Below are 22,153 nucleotides of genomic sequence, written 5' to 3'. Positions count from 1 at the left end.
GTATGGGAGAAAAATGCAACGGGCCGCCCTGCTTGGTTTAAAGTGGCTGCTGGCGCTATCTCTGAGGCGTCACTCACAACCTGAAAGGGAGTGGATTCATCCACCGCCCGCATGGCTGCTTTGGCGGTGTCGTCCCTGATGCAGCTGAAGGCCTGGCGCGCCTCAGCAGACAGGGGAAATAGTGTGGCCTTGAAGAATGGGTGGGCTTTGTCCGCATATTGGGGGACCCACTGGGTGTAGTACGAAAAGAGCCCCAAGCACCGTTTGAGGGCCTTGGGGTCATGGGGGAGGGGTATTCGGTCCGGGTCTGGACCCAGGACTCCGTTCTCCACGACGTAGCCGAGGGTGGCTAGTCTGTTTGTGCAGAACACGCATTTCTCCTTGTTATATGCAAGGTTTACTTTTTGGGCCGTCTGGAGAAAACAATGGAGGTTGGCGTCGTGGTCCTGCTGGTCATGGCCGCAGATGGTAACATTATCCAGATACGGAAATGTGGCCCGCAGCCCGTACTGGTCTACCATTCGGTCCATTGCTCGTTGGAACACCGAAACCCCGAAACCCCGATAGTGACGCCAAAGGGAACCCGGAGGAAATGGAAGAGGCGGCCAACGGCCTCGAACGCCGTGTAGTGGCGGTCCTCCGGGCGGATTGGGAGCTGGTGGTATGCAGACTTCAGATCCACCGTGGAAAATACCCGATATTGGGCGATCTGATTAACCATGTCTGCAATTCTGGGGAGGGGATACGCATCTAGGAGCGTAAAGCGATTGATGGCCTGGCTATAGTCGACGACCATGCGGAATTTTTCCCCGGTCTTGACGACCACCACTACAGGGACTGTTTCTGGCCTCTATGATCCCCTCACTGAGCAGCCTTCGGACCTCCGTTCTGATAAATACCCTATCCTGCAGGATGTACCGGCTGCTGTGGGTGGCTACCGGTTTGCAATCCAGGGTGAGGTTGGCGAAGAGAGGAGGGGGGGCGATGCGCAGCGTGGCGAGGCTGCAGATAGTGAGTGGGGGCAGGGGCCCGCCGAAGCTGAGGGTGAGACTCTTGAGATTACATGGGAAATCCAAGCCTAAGAGGAGTGGCGCGCAGAGGTCGGGCAAGACATACAGTTTAAATTTAGAATAGCTAGCGCCTCGAATCGTTAGCGTTGCTGTAGTGCGGCCTTGGATTTGGATGGAATGGGAGCCCGAAGCGAGGGCGATAGTTTGGTTGACGGGATAAATAGGGAGTGAACAGCGTCTTACCAGCTCTGGGTGTATGAAGCTCTCTGTGCTCCCGGAGTCGAAGAGGCACGATGTGTTGTACCCGTTGATCTGGGCCTCCGTCATCGAATTTCTCAGATGCTAGGGGCGAGATTGGTCGAGGGTGACCGCGTTGAGTTGCGGGCCGCGTGTTGGGTGCCAGGGGGAGTCGAATTCTTCCGATCGGGTGTCCTGTCGAGTAGATGCCGCTGCGTTCTGGCGAGCTTGATGCAGGAACACTGCGCTGAGTTGCGGGCCATGTGGTGACTGCTCGGGGAGGTCGTACTCCTCTGATGAGCTGTTTGAGTCTGGGGATGCAGCTAGGGCCCGTGGATCGCACGTGGAGAGTGGTGATGAAGATGGCGTCCAAGATGGTGGCCCCCATGAATCGCACATGGCCGGCCGCATGGTGGAGGTTTGCCAAGATGGCGGCCCCCATGGATCACACGTGGTGGGAGGGGGCGGAGCCTGAGCATAGGCCGCAGCGTTTCTTAAATTGATGGAACCATCAATTCAGCGAACATGTGTAGTTGGATCTGAACAGAGGCTTTAATACATTTACAACAGAGCCAGCCTATTCGTCGCTGAACTTCAGATGAACTGGCAGGCTGGCTCTAAGGCACTTGCCTTTATACGTCGGCCCCAGGGGGAGGAGTCCTGGGCGGAGCCAAGGGAGGAGCCCAGTACAAACTCTCGCGTACTCCCAGAGCGACTCCCCCTGACGGTCGGATAGTGCAAATGCACTTACAATGGTGGATAGTGAACATATATACACGGAGTTATTTTGGCAACTATATACAGCATTGCTCTTACAACGGGTAGATAATGAACATATATACATGGAGTGATATTGGCAACTATATATAGTGTGAATCACATTCACCCCAAGCATCAACGGGGCCGAGGTGGAGATGGTTAGCAGTTTCAAATTCCTAGGGGTGCACATCACCAAAAATCTGTCCTGGTCCGCCCACGTCGACGCTATCACCAAGAAAGCACAACAGCGCCTATACTTCCTCAGGAAACTAAGGAAATTTGGCATGTCCACATTAATCCTTACCAACTTTTACAGATGCACTATAGAAAGCATCCTATCGGGCTGCATCACAGCCTGGTATGGCAACTGCTCGGCCCAGGACCGCAAGGAATTTCAGAGAGTCGTGAATACCGCCCAGTCCATCACACGAACCTGCCTCCCACCCATTGACTCCATCTACACCTCCCGCTGCCGGGGGAAAGCGGGCAGCATAATCAAGGATCCCTCCCACCCGGCTTACTCACTCTTCCAACTTCTTCCATCGGGCAGGAGATACAGGAGTCTGAGAACACGCACGAACAGACTCAAAAACAGCTTCTTCCCCACTGTCACCAGACTCCTAAATGACCCTCTTATTGACTGACCTCATTAACACTACACCCTGTATGCTTCATCCGATGCCAATGCTTATGTAGTTACATTGTATATCTTGTGTTGCCCTATTATGTATTTTCTTGTCTTTTCTTGAATTTTGTTTAATTCCCTTTTCTTCCATGTACTGAATGATCTGTTGAGCTGCTTGCATAAAAATACTTTTCACTGTACCTCGGTACACGTGACAATAAACAAATCCAATCCAATCCAATCCAATCCAATGACGCCCACCGAACAGTGCTATGCGCAAATTGAAAAAGAGTGCCTGGGCCTTCTTGCCGGAGTCGTCAAATTCCATGACTATGTCAATGGACTTCCAAAGTTCACAGTCGAGACAGACCACAGGCCACTGGTCAATATCATTCAAGAAGACTTTAACGACACGACGCCGCGCCTGCAGCACATTCTCCTTAAACTCAGGCGGTACGACTTCGAGCTCGTCTACACCCCGGGTAAGGGGCTCACCGTTGCCGATGCACTCTCCCGATCTGTCACCACATCCTGCGACCCAGCGGGCTTCGTGTGCCAGATTGATGCTCATGTGGCATTCGCCGCATCCAATCTGCCCGCCACGGATGAACAACTCATCCAGAATTGTCGTGAGATGGCCGACGATCCCCTGCTCCAACGTGTCATGCGCCACCTGACAGACGGTTAGCTCAAGGGCCAATGCCCTCAATTCTATAACGTTAAAGAGGACCTGGCGGTGGTAGATGGAATTCTACTCAAATTGGACAGGATCGTCATACCGCACAGCATGCGCAACCTCGTCCTTGAGCAGCTCCATGAGGGCCACCTGGGAGTGGAGAAATGCCGCCGACGGGCCCGTGAAGCAGTGTACTGGCCTGGAATCAACGAGGACATAGCCAACGCCATTCTCAACTGCCCAACATGCCAGCGATTCCAGCCTGCTCAGCCAAGGGAGACCTTGCAACCCCATTAGTTTGTCACGTCCCTCTGGACCAAAGTGGGCATCGACCTGTTCCATCCGCTTGGCCGGGACTACGTCCTCATAGTGGACTATTTCTCGAACTACCCGGAGGTAGTTAGGCTACACGACCTCACGTCGACAGCGGTTACCCGTGCGTGCAAGGAAACCTTCGCTCGCCATGGCATCCCGCTCACGGTCATGTCCGACAATGGCCCATGTTTTGCCAGTCAGGAGTGGTCCAACTTTGCCAAACGATACAACTGCACACATGTCACGTCCAGTCCCCATTACCACCAGTCCAAAGGCAAAGCTGAAAAGGGGGTGCACATCGTAAAACAACTCCTGTGCAAGGCGGCTGATGCAGGATCTGATTTTTACCTCGCCCTGCTTGCTTACAGATCCGCTCCATTGTCCACCGGCCTGTCACCGGCTCAATTATTGATGAATCGCACGCTGCGGGCAATGGCGCTGGCCATTCATGACCCGGACTTGGACAACGTTCCAGTCCTTCGCCGAATGCAGCTGTCTCTGGCCCAACAGAAATCAGCCTACGACACCCGTGTCACGGATCTCCCTGCTCTGGCTCCTGATGATGACGTCTGTGTCCAACTTCCAGATGGTGGCTGGTCCGCCACTGCTGTGGTGCTCAGACAAGTGGCCCCCAGGTCATTTTTGGTTCGTCTACCAGACAGCTCTCTTCTGCGCCGAAATAGGCGGGCACTACGACTCCTTCCTCACTCGCCACCAGATCATCATGTACTGCCTCGCCATCACGACAAACCCGTTACGGACTTTGCAGATCTCTCTTTCGCTCTGCCACCTTCTGAGTCTGCTACAGTCCAACCCATTCCAGAACAGGCGGCCCCTGACCCACCCTTGAGGCGGTCAACCAGAATTCGTCGCCCACCTCAGAGACTAAATTTATGAACTGCCTGAATTCATGGACTCTCTGAACTCATGAACTGATTGTTTCTTTGCCCTGTTTGATTAACTCACTGGTTTGTACATACTGTTGTTCTAGTTATTTGTCTGTTACATACTGTCCATCTGCACTAGACACCTTCCAATCTAAATATCTTAGAGTTTCTATACATAATCTAGTAAATATGCTCACATATGCCACACATAGTTAGGAACATTCACATCATACATTATTTATTGCCACAAACACACATTTAAAAAAAAAAGGGTGGATGTCATAATATACACATCAGTGTATGATGGTGCAGAGATACACACTGACTGGGACACTGCAAGACCAATCAACACACACAACACAGCAGCCAATCACCAGTTAGGGCACGCTCACTATAAAGCCAGAGGGCACTAGTTTTCCCGCTCATTGGGGATGCAGCCTCTGAGACAGACAGAGCCCGCAGTCAGTAGCACAAACCTTCACCATGTGCTAGCAGTATAGGCTGGTCAGGTTAGACATAGGTCTTCAGTCAATCTAACATAGTGTCGACCCACAGTAACCAGTGCATGATGGGATACTTGGCCATCTTTGTGGTGGGCTCACAATACTGCTGAGGGTGCAAGAATAGGTCGGAGAGTCCCCTTTCCTGAGTATTGTAGTGTCACTTCCTTATCTCTAGCCATCTGTTTCCCCACATTGTGATAGGAATGTATTGATACATTGTCGATACAGCTTGAGTGCATCTTGGCATAGTAGGAGTCACAATTTCAAGTTAAATGTTGGTCTTTTAGGATTTTAAGCTGAGTCAGGGATTTTAAGGCATGTGTTACTTGTTTACTCCAGTGTATAAATATCCCAGGAGAACTGTTATACTTCAGATTCACACCCTAATCTTTGCTTCGGTGCAGTCCCCCCTTGCTGCAAGTAAATAAATGAACTGTTGAAGTTAACCTGTATTTTGTGTTCTGAATCTTACACAGAGTCTAGTTTTCGATACTACCCCCCACCTCCTTCCCCCCATATCAAATAATCCAAAGAATCTCTCCCCACCACCCTCACCCATTTCTGGCCTCGGGCCAACATCCCTCTCATCCTCATCTCGGCCCGAGTCTAGAGGCCGCAAAAGATGCCACCAAACCTTGAGCCCAGATCCCCGACGATGGCTCTCTCCACCCCCGACTTCTGCACCTCAAACACACACCACCTTGTGGTAAACCACTGTTGCACCTCTATTAGGTGATTTATGGTAGGACCTGTACTACAGGTATGTTGGTAGTCCCTGCCTGCTGGCTCCATCCAGTAGACGGAGTATAAATATGTGTGTCCTCCATGTGGCAGCCATTTTGCCATCTGCTGTGGGAGGCCACACATCTTAGAGCAATAAAGCCTCAGTTGTATCCAATTCTAGTCTTTGTTCAATTGATCGTGCATCAACCTGCTGAAGCCAGTCTAGAGCCTTTCCACTCTTACCGTTTTGTTCCCCCTGTGGTTTTGTTTCCTCCCCTCGCTGAGACCCCCCTACCCTCAACCCCCACCTCCCTCCTCTTCTGTCTAACTCCCCCGCCCCTCGACGCCGTGTCTTCCCCCGCACCCCCACCCCGCCACATGCTGTCTCCTGGGAGATGTGCCGCTGCCCCCCTCTCCCTCATAGTTCCTGCTGCTACCTTTCCTGCTGGTATGGTGTCCCCCCCTCCCAGGGTCCATCTTACCCACCCCCACACCCGCTCTGCTGATGACCCTGCTATCTCCTCCTCACCCTCTCCTGCTCTCTGGTGCCCTCGCCCTCTCCTTCCCATGAGCTGGTTCCCCTGTTCACCGCGAGGTGATGTAGCCCCGTCCAAAATTCTCCATTAGTTTCCTCCGCTTCCTCTGTGTCTGCCTCATCGCTGCCTCTCTGCTGTCTGTCCAAACGGATCTTACGGATGGACTTGTCCGCCTCTGCAGGTCAGTAAAATAATGTTCCTCACCCTAATATGTAACCCAGAGTCTGGCTGGGAATAACATCTCAAATCTGACTTTGATTTTATATAGGGCCGACTTTGCCCTGATTAAATTCCGCCAGCGCTTTGCCAGGTCCGCCCCAATGTCCTGGTAGATTCTAATTTCATGTCCCTCCCAGTTACATGACTTTGACTGTCTGACCCAGTAAAGGATCCTTTCCCGGCCCTGGTACTTCTGCAGCTTGGCTATGACCGCTCTCGGCTGCCACTCTGCCTTGGGCGTTGGTCTGAGTGACCTGTGACCCCTGTCAATCTCCGGTGGCTTGCGGAAGCTGTCACTCCTCACTAGGGTGCCCAGAATTTGAGCCATGTAGTCGGTCGAGTCCCTGCCCTCGATTCCCTCCGGCAGGTCCACTATTCAAATGTTCTGTCACCTCGACTGATTTTCCTGGTCCTCACCCTTCCCCATCCGGCTCCCCTGGGTCGCCAGCAACCTCTTCAGTTCAGCCTCCGGGCGACCATTTGGTCGCTCTGGTCGGTCGATGCTTTTTCCAGCACCTTTATCGTGCTCATTTTCTAGGAAAAGAAATGCTGGCCTAGCCAGCGACGCCAACATACCGTAAAATAATTTTTAAAAAGAGGCATTGGATGGAATATGATTTTAGGTTTGTCGATGTGTACGGTGGAAGTATGTTTAGAGAGGTTAATGGAAATGGAGAGAAATAGGAGGATGGGGGGGTCTTTACTTGCACATAACGAGCTGTGATAATCCTTTCATAGTCTGAGCTCACACAGCAGCAGTGTTACTGCAGCCCAACCACATTATCAACGCTAGAATTAATCTTCTGAAACATTCTTACCTGTGAAAACCTTCAGCAATATAACATCTGAAACACTGAATGTGTGTTTATCTCCTGGTCCACACCAGTATGTTCCAGTATCTTTCTCTTCAAGGTGTTGTATGGTTATTGAAATCTTGCCATTGGTATCAGCAATCGATGTTCCTCGATAATCATTTCTGACTGTCTGCCCATAAATGCTCGATATATGATTGAACCGAGTTCCCGAAATTGCCCTGCACCACCAGATGACATAGTTTCTTTTGTACCTTTCTGCCTGTGGACATCCCACTGTGATGGTTTCTCCCACTGCAGCTCTCAGCACTATCGAAGCCGTCTGTGTCTGTGAAGCTGTTGGGGAAACATTAAGTTTTAGGAAAGCTGGAAATATCCCAACAATGAATTTTAGACAATCCTTTCACAAGGGGACACACACAAATCCTGAGTGGGACTGGAATCTAGAACCTTAAAGCAGAGAAGGAGGCCATTCGGCCTGTCATGTCTGTGCCAGCTCTTAGAAAATTTATTGTCCAATTTAATCCCACACCCCAGCTCCCCCCCGAAACCCTGCACATTGGTCCCCTTCAAATGTATGTCCATCTGTCTTTTGGAAGCATTAGTAAGACTGAAACCTGGAGTATTGTACACTGTTTTGGTCCTGTTAGTTGAGGAAAGATGTAGTGGGATTGGAGACAGTTGAGAGGAGTTTCATCAGATTGGTTCCAGAGATGAGGGGTTTGTCATATGAGGATAGATTAGCTTTACACTCTCCAGAGTTTAGAAGGATGAGGGGAGATCTAATTGAGGTATACAAGGTGCTAAACGGTCTGGATAAAGTAGACGTGGAGCGGATGCTTAGTCTTGTGGGGCATTCTGAAATGAGAGGTCATAGTCTCAGAATAAGAGGCAGCAAATTGAAAACAGATTTGAGGAAAAACAACTTCTCCCAAAGGGCTGTGAATCTATGGAATTCGCTACCCCAGTGTGCGAGTCCAAGGAGGAGTTAGACAGATTTTTAATTAGGTGGAAGGGTTATGGAGAATGGGCAGGATGGTGGAATTGAGGCCAGGATGGGATCAGCCACGATCACAGTGAGGGTGTTGGGCTCAGGAGGGTAAATTCCCCACTCCCGCCCCGAGGTCGTGTATTCCAGGGAGGAGATGCTCCGGCTGATTCTGCAATCTCGCTCTTGGTCTGTAACATTGTAGGTAACAGATGAGGGACATGACAGCCAGTTGGATTTCGGCGGGAGCTGGGACACATCAGCTGGTGAGTAGATTTGTAAATTTCATTGCAGGAGCAGTGGCCAGCCATTGGATACCGGCAGGTGCTGAGCCTGTCGGGAGGTGAGTTGTAAGTTTAAATTACTTACCTTTGCAGGAAACAGGAAGTTTGTCCCGCGGACTTCTGGGAAGGTTTACCCCTCCCTAGTCAATAAATTCTGGTGGAGATGAAACCCGAGACACTACACGTGTAGTGTCTCCCACCCGCCCTCCTCCTCTAACCTAATAATAAGACCCATTGGGGTGAGCAGGTGAGTGCCTTATTACATTATTATTTTTCTTTTTCTTATTTGTTAACCAGAACTAGGTTGGAAAAGACTATAGCAGAGGTATCCAAGTTTTTTTTTTAACGGAAATTTATACAAAGTAATAAAGTAATTAACTAATCAGAGATGGCTGGGCAGGTGATGTGCTGTAGCTGTATGATGTGGGAGCTGGCTGTTCCCCTTGTGAATGGCAATGACCACATCTGCAGCAAGTGTTGGTTGCTGGAAGAACTCCGGCTCAGAGTTGATGATCTGGAATCTGAGCTTCAAACACTGCGGCACATCCGGGAGGGGGAGAGCTACCTGGACACTTTGTTTCAGGAGGCAGTCACACCTGGGAGATTAAGTAATTCACATTCAGTAAGTGATCAGGGATTTCAGAGTGTGACTGTAAGTGAGGCAGGCAGGGGGAACCTGAGTTCAGGAGTGCAGGAGCCTCAGCCCTTGACCTTGTCCAACAGGTATGAGACTCTTGCTCCCTGTATGGATGAGGAAAAGGGCTCTGGACAGGATGAGCCAGCTGACCACGGTACCATGGTGCAGAAGGCCATTCAAGAGGGGGGAGTAAAAAGACAAGTAGTTGTTATAGGGGATTCTATAATTAGGGGGACAGATAGTATCCTATGCAAGCCGGATCGGGAGTCTCACATGGTGTGTTGCCTGCCCGGTGCCAGGGTGCGGGAAATCTCTGACCGGCTTGAAAGGATATTGGAGCGGGAGGGGGAGGATCCAGTTGTTGTGGTCCACATTGGGACTAACAACATAGGTAAAGCTAGGGTGGAGGACCTGTTCGGGGACTATCAAGCACGAGGAAGAAAATTGAAATACAGGTCCTCAAGGGTCATAATCTCCAGATTACTGCCCGAGCCACGTGCCAATTGGTATAGGGATAAGAAAATTAGGGAAGTAAACACGTGGCTAAGGGATTGGTGTGGGAAAGAGGGATTCCACTTCATGGGACATTGGCATCAGTTTTGGAACCGGGGGGATCTGTACCGTTGGGATGGTCTCCACCTGAACCGATCTGGAACCAGTGTTCTAGCGAAGAGGATAAATAGGGTGGTCAGTAGGACTTTAAACTTCTGAGTTGGGGGGAAGGGAAAGTGAAAGCGACAGGGAGCATGGGGTTAAATGGCAAGATACACAGGAGGATAACATGTAGGCAGGTGGATTTAAGCTTGAGGCAGACTAGGAATGCAACAGAAAGGAAGGATAACTTTGGACATCTTAGGACTTCCAATATCTGTAATGATAAGAAAGTTAGCATTAAGGCACTTTACCTGAATGCTCGTAGCATTTGTAACAAAGTAGACGAACTAATGGCACAGATCATCATGAATGATTATGATGTGGTAGGCATCATAGAGACATGGCTGCAGGGGGTTCAGGACTGGCAGTTAAACATCCAAGGATATACAACCTATCGAAAAGACAGGGAGGTGGGCCGAGGGGGTGGGGTTGCCTTGTTAGTTAAGAACAAAATTAAATCTATGGCACTAAACGACATAGGGTCGGATGATGTGGAGTCTGTGTGGGTAGAATTGAGGAACCACAAAGGCAAAAAAACCATAATGGGAGTTATGTACAGACCTCCTAACAGTGGTCAGGACCAGGGGCGCAACATGTACCGGGAAATAGAAAAGGCATGTCAGAAAGGCAAGGTCACGGTGATCATGGGGGACTTCAATATGCAGGTGGATTGGGTAAATAACGTATCCAGTGGATCCAAAGAAAAGGAATTCATGGAATGCTTACAAAATGGCTTTTTGGAACAGCTTGTCATGGAGCCCACAAGGGAGCAGGCTATTCTGGACCTAGTGCTATGTAATGAACCAGACTTTATAAAAGATCTTAAAGTAAGGGAACACTTAGGAAGCAGCGATCATAATATGGTTGAGTTCAGTCTGCAGTTTGAAAGAGAGAAGGCAAAATCGGATGTAATGGTGTTACAGTTAAATAAATAAAGAGCAAAAATGGCAGGAGTTTGTATGCATAATTGAGGACACTGTACAGAGGTTCATCCCCAAGAAAAGAAAGATTATCCGGGGAGGGATTAGACAACCATGGCTGACAAAGGAGGTCAGGAAATGTATCAAAGAAAAAGAAGATCCTATAAAGTGGCCAAAAGCACTGGGAAATCAGAAGATTGGGAAGGCTACAAAAACAAACAGGTTAACAAAGAGACAAATAAGGAAGGAGAGGATCAAATATGAAGGCAGGCTAGCCAGTAATATAAGAAATGATAGTAAAAGTTTCTTTCAATACATAAGAAACAAACGACAGGCCAAAGTAGACATGGGGCCAATTCAAACTGATTCCGGAAGGCTAGTGATGGGAGACGAGGAAATGGCTGGAGAACTTAATAAGTACTTTGCGTCTGTCTTCCCAGTGGAAGACATGAGTAATATCCCAAAAATTATAGAGGGTCAGGGGGCTGAGTTGAGTATGGTTGCCATTACAAAAGAGATGGTGCTAAAAAAGCTAAAAGGTCTTAAAATTGACAAATCTCCTGGCCCCGATGGGCTACACCCTAGAGTTCTGAGAGAGGTGGCTGAAGAAATAGCGGAAGCGTTGGTTGAGATCTTTCAAAAATCACTGGAGTCAGGGAAAGTCCCGGACGATTGGAAGATCGCTGTTGTAACCCCCTTGTTCAAGAAAGGATCAAGACAAAAGATGGAAAATTATAGGCCAATTAGCCTAACCTCGGTTGTTGGTAAAATTCTAGAATCGATCGTTAAGGATGAGATTTCTAAATTCTTGGAAGAGCAGTGTCGGATTAGAACAAGTCAACATGGATTTAGTAAGGGGAGGTTGTGCCTGACGAACCTGTTAGAATTCTTTGAGGAGGTGACAAGTACGTTAGACCAGGGAAACCCAGTGGATGTGGTCTATCTGGATTTCCAAAAGGCCTTTGATAAGGTGCCACACAGGAGGCTGCTGAGTAAGGTGAGGGCCCATGGTGTTCGAGGTGAGCTACTGGCATGGGTTGAGGATTGGCTGTCTGACAGAAGGCAGAGAGTTGGGATAAAAGGTTCTTTTTCGGAATGGCAGCCGGTGACCAGCGGTGTCCCACAGGGTTCAGTGTTGGGGCCGCAGCTGTTCACCATATATATTAATGATCTGGATGAAGGGACTGGGGGCATTCTAGCGAAGTTTGCCGATGATACGAAGTTAGGTGGTCAGGCAGGTAGTGCTGAGGAAGTGGGGAGGCTGCAGAAGGATCTAGACAGTTTGGGAGAGTGGTGCAGGAAATGGCTGATGCAATTCAACGTGAGAAAATATGAGGTCTTGCACTTTGGAAAAAAGAATCCAAGCATAGACTACTTTCTAAACGGTGAGAAAATTCATAATGCCAAAGTACAAAGGGATCTGGGAGTGCTAGTCGAGGATTCCCTAAAGGTAAACATGCAGGTTGAATCCGTGATTAAGAAAGCGAATGCAATGTTGTCATTTATCTCAAGAGGGTTGGAATATAAAAGCAGCGATGTGCTACTGAGCCTTTATAAGAACATAGAACATAGAACAGTACAGCACAGAACAGGCCCTTCGGCCCTCGATGTTGTGCCGAGCAATGATCACCCTACTTAAACCCACGTACCCCGCATACCCGTAACCCAACAATCCCCCCATTAACCTTACACTACGGGAAATTTAGCATGGCCAATCCACCTAACCCGCACATCTTTGGACTGTGGGAGGAAACCGGAGCACCCGGAGGAAACCCACGCACACATGGGGAGGACGTGCAGACTCCACACAGACAGTGACCCAGCCGGGAATCGAACCTGGGACCCTGGAGCTGTGAAGCATTGATGCTAACCACCATGCTACCGTGAGGCCCCATTTGGAGTATTGTGACCAGTTTTGGGCCCCACATCTCAGGAAGGACATACTGGCACTGGAGCGTGTCCAGCGGAGATTCACACGGATGATCCCTGGAATGGCGAGTCTAACATATGAGGAACGGCTGAGGATCCTGGGATTGTATTCATTGAGTTTAGAAGGTTAAGGGGAGATCTAATAGAAACTTACAAGATAATACATGGCTAAGAAAGGGTGGACGCAAAGAAACTGTTTCCGTTAGGCGAGGAGACGAGGACCCGTGGGCACAGTCTTAGAATTAGAGGGGGTAAATTCAGAACAGAAATGCGGAGACATTTCTTCAGCCAGAGAGTGGTGGGCCTGTGGAATTCATTGCCGCGGAGTGCAGTGGAGGCCGGGACGCTAAATGGCTTCAAGGCAGAGATAGATAAATTCTTGATGTCGCGAGGAATTAAGGGCTACGGGGAGAATGCTGGTAGGTGGAGTTGAAATGCCCATCAGCCATGATTGAATGGCGGAGTGGACTCGATGGGCCGAATGGCCTTACTTCCACTCCTATGTCTTATGGTCTTATGATAGAATGGTGGAGCAGACTCGATGGGCCAAATAGCCTAATTCTGTTCTTATATCCTATGAATTATGAATCTTATTCCATGACTATTCCAGTTGGTATATTCCAAATAATAACAGCCTAATGTGTGAAATAACATCTCCTCATTTACCCACTATTTTTTCTCCCAACTATTTTAACTCTATGATCTCTTGTTACCAATCCACCAGCCAGAGGAAATAATTACTCTCCACCTGCTGCATAAGACCCTTCCTCAATTTCAATACTTTTATTAAATTTCCCTTTTATCTTTTCTGCTCTAAGGACAATAATCCCAATGTCTCCAATCTGCCCACATAACCAAACTGCCACATCCCTGGTATCATCCTGGTAAATCTGTCCTGTGCCCTCGCCAGGGGCTTGACCTCCTCCCTCAAGTGTGTTGCCCAGAGTTGAACACAGTACCTAACCAGTGACCTAACCAGTGAGTAGTGAAGGGTTAACATAACTCCTCACACTTTGTATTTAATACTCCTATTTAAAATTCAAGAATCCCACAACTCCCTTATCATCTTCCTCTTCCGTTAGTGATGTAATGATGCTGGAGCACACCGGAATACCACTCCGGCACCTCCAAACGGGAATGGGGAGCAGAGTGAGGAGGACCCGGGGAAGAGACACAGATTGTGAGATGCAGGGGAGGAGAGGCTCATTGCAAGGCCTCGGTGTGGTGAACCATTGTTACACCTGTATTAGGGGATGTAAGGTAGGACCTGTATTACAGGTTCGCCAGTAGCCCCTGCCTGCTGGCTCCGCCCAGGAAGAGGAGTATAAATATGTGTGTCCTCTATGCAGCTGCCATTTCGCCAGCTGCTGTAGGAGGCCACGCATCTGACTGCAATAAAGCCACAGTTGTACCAATCTGAGTCTTTGTACAATTGATCGTGCATCACTCGGAATGGAGGTTGGAGTTTGGGAGGAAGAGGATGATGATGGTGTGTGTGTGTGTGTATGTGTGTGTGTCAGGAAGTGGGAGGGTGCGTGTGTGAGAGTGTGTGTGTGTGTGTCAGGAAGTGGGAGGGTGCGTGTGTGAGAGTGTGTGTGTGTGTGTCAGGAAGTGAGCATGTGTGTGTGTGTGTCAGGAAGTGGGAGGGTGCGTGTGTGAGAGTGTGCGTGTGTGTGTCAGGAAGTGAGAGTGTGTGTGTGTGTGTGTCAGGAAGTGGGAGGGTGCGTGTGTGAGAGTGTGTGTGTGTGTGTGAGGAAGTGAGAGTGTGCGTGTGTGTGTGTCAGGAAGTGAGAGTGTGTGTGTGTGTGTCAGGAAGTGAGAGTGTGCGTGTGTGAGAGTGTGTGTGTGTGTGTCAGGAAGTGAGAGTGTGCGTGTGTGTGTCAGGAAGTGGGAGGGTGCGTGTGTGAGAGTGTGCGTGTGTGTGTCAGGAAGTGAGAGTGTGCGTGTGTGTGTCAGGAAGTGGGAAGGTGCGTGTGTGAGAGTGTGTGTGTGTGTGTCAGGAAGTGAGAGTGTGCGTGTGTGTGTCAGGAAGTGAGAGTGTGTGTGTGTGTGTCAGGAAGTGAGAGTGTGTGTGGATAAGTGTGTGCGTGAAGGAGCGAGAGTGTGCTTATGTCAGGAAGTGAGAGTTTGAGCGGGATTCTCCGTCCCGGCAGCCGGCCAACGGGGTTTCCCGTTGTGGACCCCCCCCACTCCATGGGGAAATCACAGGGGCGTGAGTGCGCTGCCGGCGAAGCGGAGGATCCCACGGACGTAGAATCCTACCCTTTGTGTTTGTGTGGAAGTGAGCCAGTGAGTGTGTGTGGTGTGTATGTGTGTGAGAAAGAAAGTGTGTGCACGAGAGATGTGTGTGTTTGTGAGGCAGTGAGATTGTGTGTGTGTGTTAATGGGAGTGAGAGAGTCAGTGGGCGGGATTCTCTGAAAATGGGGCTATGTCCCCACACCGGCGGGAAAACCGGCGCCAACAACTCCGATGTCAGCAGCCCCCGAAAGTGAGAAATCCTCACCTTTCTGGGGGGGCTAGGCTGCCACCGGAGTCGCCCCACAGCTCCAGCCGGAGTTTGCGCATGCGCAGAATGGCTGGCGTATTTCCGCGCATGCGCGGTGATTCCCTTCTCCGTGCCGGCCCCCGGGCAATATGGCGGAGCCTGACAGGGGCCCGGAGGAAAGAAGAACCCCACGGAACCAGCCCGCCCGCAGATCGGTAGGCCTCGATTGCGGGCCAGGCCATCGTGGCCCCCCCCTCCCCCCCGGGGTCGGAACCACCCTGCCCCCAGAACCGCCCCCGCACACTTACCTGCCAGGTCCCGCTGTGCGTGAGGTGAGTAATTCACGCCGGCAGGACTGGGCAAAACTTTACGGCCACCTGGCCCATCGGGGCCCAGAGAATCACTGGGGGAGGGGCCCTGTCAATGGCCCCCTGACCGGCGTGGCGGGAATCCCGCCGGCCCCTGAAAAACGGCGCCGGAGAATAGGGCAGCCAGCGTCGGGGCGGTGGGTCGGGATTCGCGCCTCCCCCCGGGGATTCTCCGACCCGGCGCAGGGCCGGGGAATCCCGGCCAGTGTGTCTGTTCGGGAGTGAGAGGGAGAGTATGTGTGAGTGTGCTTGTATGTGTGCGTGTGAAGAATTGGGCCTGCTCCTTCAGGAATGAGCCAATCCTAACAGCTGCTACCACCCAGGAAGCTGCCACCTTGGCATTGTGATACATTTGGTGACTGGATGTGTTGTGGGGCAGCTGCCATCGCTGCAGGATGTGGCACAGAGAGAGAAGCACATTCTGCAGGTACATCTCTCCCAGGCACTGAGCAATGGGCCCAAACCTATCCACGTTAAACCTGCATTCTCTTAAAATAATAATGTGTTCTGCTTTTTGATTATTATCCTTTCTTCCGTTGTGTTATCACAAGCAGAAGGAATGGCCTCTATTATAGAATCTCAACCACGGACTGCGACCTCTTTACCCTTCCCAACCTGATAAACATTGTTTAAAGATCAAGACTTGGCTCATGTGAAGCAAAATTCTGGACGAATCAAGAAATTTCTTTAGGCTCCAGAAGTTTGTCACCACATCGTTTATCCTTTGTGAAACACAGCCACATTTCCTCAATCAAAGAGGTAAAGTATATTCCGAAATGATGATAATTGGTCAGAAATGAGGGTGTTACCTTATTCAGTAGATAGTATGGCAGGGAAAGATAGCTGAGGGTGCAGGCAAGGATTTCTGCAACATGAAAATGTCTCAACATGTTGGGAAGTAATGGGTTTAATCAGTATCCTGAGATGATATTCAATTTCCATGAGGGAACCACAGGATTTCACAAGACAGAAGGAAACTACACAGCCCATCATTGTAACTGATCTGCCCTCAGAAAGTACTATCCCCACTGTCCTAGTCCCCACCCTCCTCCCTTTTCTTTCCTTCAGATATGGAACATATGATGGATTCTATTCCTGCTGCTGTCCCTGGATGGCAAGCTTCAGTACCATGTGGACCTCTAGATCTTGCAAATTGTTGTCATCTGTTCTCATTCCTGTAATATCCTCCAATATTCCATTATCCCCCTCCCTGAGGGAACTCTCCAATCCTCCAAAACAAGTGCATCGGTTCCTCCCTTTGCCCTCTGTTAATGGCTGAGTTTTCAATCAGATCGAAAGTTTTGAATCTCCATCGCTAAACCCCTCCTCCTCGCCAACTCCCTCTCCCCATTTAGGATCCTCTTTAAAACCCACCCCTTTGACGGAGCTTTTGGTCAACCCCTCCAACCTTCCCTCCTTTGGCCCAGAGTCTGTGTTTCTTTACCCCTGTGCGGAGGCAGTGGTGTAGTGGTATTGTCGCTGGATGTGTAATCCAGAGACCCAGGACAATGATCTGGGGAGCTGGGTTCGAATCCCACAACGGCAGGTGGTGGGATTTAAATTCAGTTAAATTTCTGGAATTAAAAATCTAATGATGACCATGAAACCGTTGTCAATTGTTGTTAAAAACCCACCTGGTTCACTAATGCCCTTTAGGGAAGGAAATCTGCATCTACCATCCTGACCTGGTCTGGCCCACATGTGTCTCTAGACCCAATATGGTTGACGTTTAAACGCCCTCTGAAATGGCCCATCCCCACTCAGTGATATCCAACCGCTAGAAAAACACGACAATGCCCCGGAAACGACAATGCCCCGGACACGGCAATGCCCCGGATACGGCAATGCCCCGGACACGGCAATGCCCCGGACACGACAATGCCCCGGACACGGCAATGCCCCGGACACGGCAATGCCCCGGACACGACAATGCCCCGGACACGGCAATGCCCCGGACACGGCAATGCCCCGGACACAACAATGGCAAACCCAGCCCTGCCAACCCTGCAAAGTCCTCCTTACTAACATCTGGGGGCTTGTGCCAAAGTTGGGAGAGCTATCTCACAGACTAGTTATGCAACAGCCTGACATACTCACAGAATCATACCTTACAGATAACGTCCCAGACATCACCATTCCTGGCTATGTCCTGTCTCACCAGCAAGGTGGAGGCACAGTGGGTAACAGTCAGGAGGGACTTGCCCTGGGAGTCCTCAACATCGACTCTGGACCCCATGAAGTCCGTATGGCTTCAGACTAAACATGGCCAAGGAAACTGGGGTAGACTTTGAACAGATCCAGCAACTCAACACTGGGCATCCATATGGCGCTGTGGGTCATCATCAGCAGCAGTATTGTACTCAACCACAATCTGCAACCTCATGGCCCGGCATATCCTCCACTCTACCATTACCACTCAGCCAGGGGATCAACCCTGGTTCAATGAAGAGTGCAGGAGAGCATGCCAGGAGCAACATCAGGAATACTGAACAATGAGGTGTCAACCTGGTGAAGCTACAATACAGGAATCCTCAGGCGAAGAACACACCTCCTACCCCCAAAACCTGTCCACCATCTACTAGACACAAGTCAGGAGTGCAATGGAATATTCTCCACTTGCCTGGATGAGTGCAGCTCCAACAATACTCAAGAAGCTGGACACCCATTCAGGACAAAGCAGCCCGCTTGATTACTCGCCTTTCCACAAACATTCAAACCCTCGACCACCGAACAGTGGCAGCCGTGTGTCCCATCTACAAGATGCACCATAGTAACTCACCAAGGTTCCTTCCACAGCACCTTCCAAACCCACAACCACTACCATCTAGAAGGACAAAAGCAGCAGATACCTGGGAACCCCACCACCTGGAGGTTCCCCTCCAAGTCACTCACCACCCTGACTAGGAAATAGATCGCCGTTCCTTCACTGTCGCTGGGGCAACACCCTGGAACTCTCTCCCTAACAGCACAGTGGGTGTACCTACACCTCAAAGTCTCGCTGTGGTTCAAGAAGGCAACTCACCGCCACCTTCTGAAGGGCAACGAGGGATGGGCCATAAATGCTGGCAAAACCAGAGACGCCACATCCCCGAACTGAATTTTTTAAATAGGATTGTCGTGCCATTTTTCTCAGACATAAACGTGAGCTGTTATTCCAAATATAGTATTTTAAAATCTTACTTGATATCAAAGTGAGGAACAGCAATGCAGTAAAAACCATGCTCCCAGTGACGGTTTCCACAGGTTTCAGTACAAGAGTCTCTGTATCGTTCAAAAGATCTGCGATGAAGCATTTCCTTCCTCCTCGAACTAGAAATATCTGCCTAACGCGTACAGGATAAGAGAAGTTGACCAATCACACTGCTTTACAACATAGTTTGTGTAAATGCCAATGGTTGCAACTTGAGGAAATGATCTCTCGTTCGCCGACCATTCTCACATTACGATATTCAGTAAAGATATTCTCTTTGAAAATATATTTTCAATTTGGACATCTGGTTGTTTTGCTTTTTGCTGTAATTTGTATTAATAAAATAAATAACCCTCTTGGTGCTTTACACAGGAAATTCATTCAAACACATCCTTTAAAATTCGAGGGATGGGAATCTGTGAATTGGTATCCAGGGTGTGTAAAGAGGAACTAGACTGAGGGTATGCGAACCTAACCAAATAAAGATTATTGTTATTATTAAGTTTACAGTCGATGATAGTTGTCAGAAATTGATACTTTACAGATTTGTTTGCTACTTGTAAGACATGGGTTGTGGAAATCCATTGGTAACTGTGTAATATAAAACACACTGTTAGAGACAATCCTGATTGGAGCTGATTATACTCAATTTGAAGTTAAATTTTGACTTTGAAATAAACATTTCGCTGACTCCCCTGAGCTTTGTTTCTACAACATAAATCTGTTTCTCTCTCTGACTCTGCCCCAAACCATCTCATGTCTCCCTTCTCATGGAAGCATTTAAAACTTTTTCACAAACTTCCTTTGCCATTTTGCGAATGTCGTTTTATGACATGTAACATTTTTCCATCATTCATAGAATTTACAGTGCAGAAGGAGGCCATTCAGCCCATCGAGTCTGCACCGGCTCTTGGAAAGAGCACCCTACCCAAGGTCAACAACTCCATCCTATCCCCATAACCCAGTAACCCCACCCAACACAAAGGGCAATTTTGGACACTAAGGGCAATTTATCATGGCCAATCCACCTAACCTGCACATCTTTGGACTGTGGGAGGAAACCGGAGCACCCGGAGGAAACCGACGCACACACTGGGAGGATGCGCAGACTCCTCACAGACAGTGACCCAAGCAGGAATCGAACCTGGGACCCTGGAGCTGTGAAGCGATTGTGCTATCTACAATGCTACCGTGCTGCCCTCATTGGATATTTAGGTTTCATCCCTGCTCAATGAGGGTTGGGTATCTTGCAGTCCTTGTGCTATTCTCTGTCATTTTACCTGAACTGACAAAATCCATTTGAAAACACAAACAGCAGCACTGCCAGCACCAGCAGCTCCAGCAGCAGAACCAGCAGCTCCACCAGCTCCACCAGCAGCTCCAGCAGCAGAACCAGAACAGAAGCAGCAGCTCTGCCAACAGCAGCAGCAGAAACAGCAGCTCCACCAGCAGCACCAGCAGGAGCACCAGCAGCAGCACCAGAACACAAGCAGCAGCTCTGCCAACACCAGCAGCAGAAACAGCAGCTCCACCAGCAGCTCCAGCAGCTCCACCAGCAGCTCCAGCAGCAGCACCAGAACACAAGCAGCAGCTCTGCCAACACCAGCAGCAGAAACAGCAGCTCCACCAGCAGCAGCAGCAGAACCAGCAGCTCCACCAGCAGCAGCAGCAGAACCAGCAGCTCCACCAGCAGCAGCAGCAGCAGAACCAGCAGCTCCACCAGCAGCAGCAGCAGCAGCAGCAGAAGCAGCAGCTCCACCAGCAGCAGAAACAGCAGCTCCACCAGCAGCACCAGCAGCTCCACCAGCAGCAGCAGCAGAACCAGCAGCAGCAGCAGCAGAACCAGCTGCTCCACCAGCAGCACCAGCAGCTCCACCAGCAGCAGCAGCAGTGAAGGGGGGTGTCCTGAGGTATGACCCCTTAAAACCGGATTGCTAGGATAACACTAGAATAATTCTACATAAGTTAACTTGTTAAGAATTGAGATTAATCATTGAAAGTATCCCCAGTAATCATTATTAACCATTAAACCTGTAGAACATAGCAGCGACAGGCATTTAAACTCTGGCTGATAAGTAGTGGGCGGGATGTATGATGGGATTTAAGCTAACGTGACCGAGTTCTCAAGATAGGCAGAATTAGACAGGAATAGTGTGGCCAGCAGTAACACAGTCAGCTCAGTGAATACTTCTTATCAGTGGCCCAACATCCTGCGCTCAGACAGGCCATGGCACAAAGAGGAACCAGCTTCAACACCCTGCACCCAGAACGAAGAATCAGCTGGGCAGGGACTGATTGAGATAAGCGACATGGGACAGGGGGGAGCAAAGGAGCACGGATATGAAAATGACAGAGGCCAGGGAACAGGATGGGGCTAAATCATGAGCTGATCACGCAGTCACCATGCTGCCTAAAATAAACTTCATTGGTGAAGATAAAATTGACAGATACAGGGATTGGATATAGTCCAACTGGGGTGGGTACTGAATTTTGGAAAATTGTATAACTGTTGTACCTAAACCAGTGTAAAGTAGGTGCAGGCGTTTGTGACTCCGGGAGCGTGGATCCAGTCCCCATAGCGGCTTCAAGACCCCTAGATGGCGCTGGTGAGGGTGGCCGACCCGGGGAGGCGGCATCCAGACCTCTAGATGGCGCTGGTGGGGAGGTTGACTGACCAGGGAAGGGAGCGTCTGTAGAGTGCAGTCGTGGGCGGGGGGGGGGGGGGGGTTCCAGGCAGGGCCAGTGGGAAAACCGGTTGTCCAAGGCAGGGGGCGACAGTGAGGTGCGCCGGTGGGGGGGAAGGTGGGGCTGGCGTCGAGGGCGAGGGAGGGGATCCAGCGGGCGCCAGGTCCCATAGGGAGACCGTGTCTTGTCGGCCGTCGGGGTACTCCACGTACACGTACTGGGGGTTAGCATGGAGTAGAGGACCCTTTCGAAAAACGGGTCCGACTTGTGTGCCCGCGCGTGTTTCCGGAGCAGGATGGGCCCGGGGGCTGCCAACCAGGTCGGGAGCGAGGTCCCTGAGGAGGACTTCCTAGGGAAGACAAGGAGACGTTCGTAAGGTGTTTGGTTAGTTGCAGTGCAGAGCAGAGACCGGATGGAGTGGAGGGCGTCTGGGAGGAGCTCCTGCCAGCGGGGGACTGGGAGATTCCTGGACCATAGGGCCAGTAGGATGGTCTTCCCGACTGCTCCGTTCTCCCTCTCAACCTGTCCGTTACCCCGGGGATTGTAATTGGTCATTCTGTTCGAGGCAATTCCCTTGCTAAGCAGGAATTGACGCAGTTCGTCACTCATAAAGGAGGACCCCCTATCACTGTGTATGTAGGCGGGGAATCCGAACTGGGATAAAATGCTGTGGACTGCTTTGATGATTGTGGTTGTGGTCATATCGGGGC

General features: G+C 50.2%; 1 protein-coding gene across 1 annotated transcript in view; it reads right to left on the bottom strand.

Annotated features, from left to right (window-relative positions):
* LOC119978316 (polymeric immunoglobulin receptor-like) overlaps nucleotides 1–22,153 on the bottom strand; it is a 177,556-nt gene that overhangs the window by 23,801 nt on the left and 131,602 nt on the right. The window contains exon 6 of the mRNA XM_038819855.1: nucleotides 7,309–7,638. Coding sequence (XP_038675783.1) covers nucleotides 7,309–7,638 — 330 coding nt within the window. The remainder of the gene's footprint in view (nucleotides 1–7,308; nucleotides 7,639–22,153) is intronic.

This window comes from Scyliorhinus canicula, chromosome 15, assembly GCF_902713615.1.
Source record: "Scyliorhinus canicula chromosome 15, sScyCan1.1, whole genome shotgun sequence".
Taxonomy (NCBI): Eukaryota; Metazoa; Chordata; class Chondrichthyes; order Carcharhiniformes; family Scyliorhinidae; genus Scyliorhinus; species Scyliorhinus canicula.
Note: the sequence above shows the minus strand (reverse complement) of the source record. Positions and strands in the feature narration are given on the sequence as shown.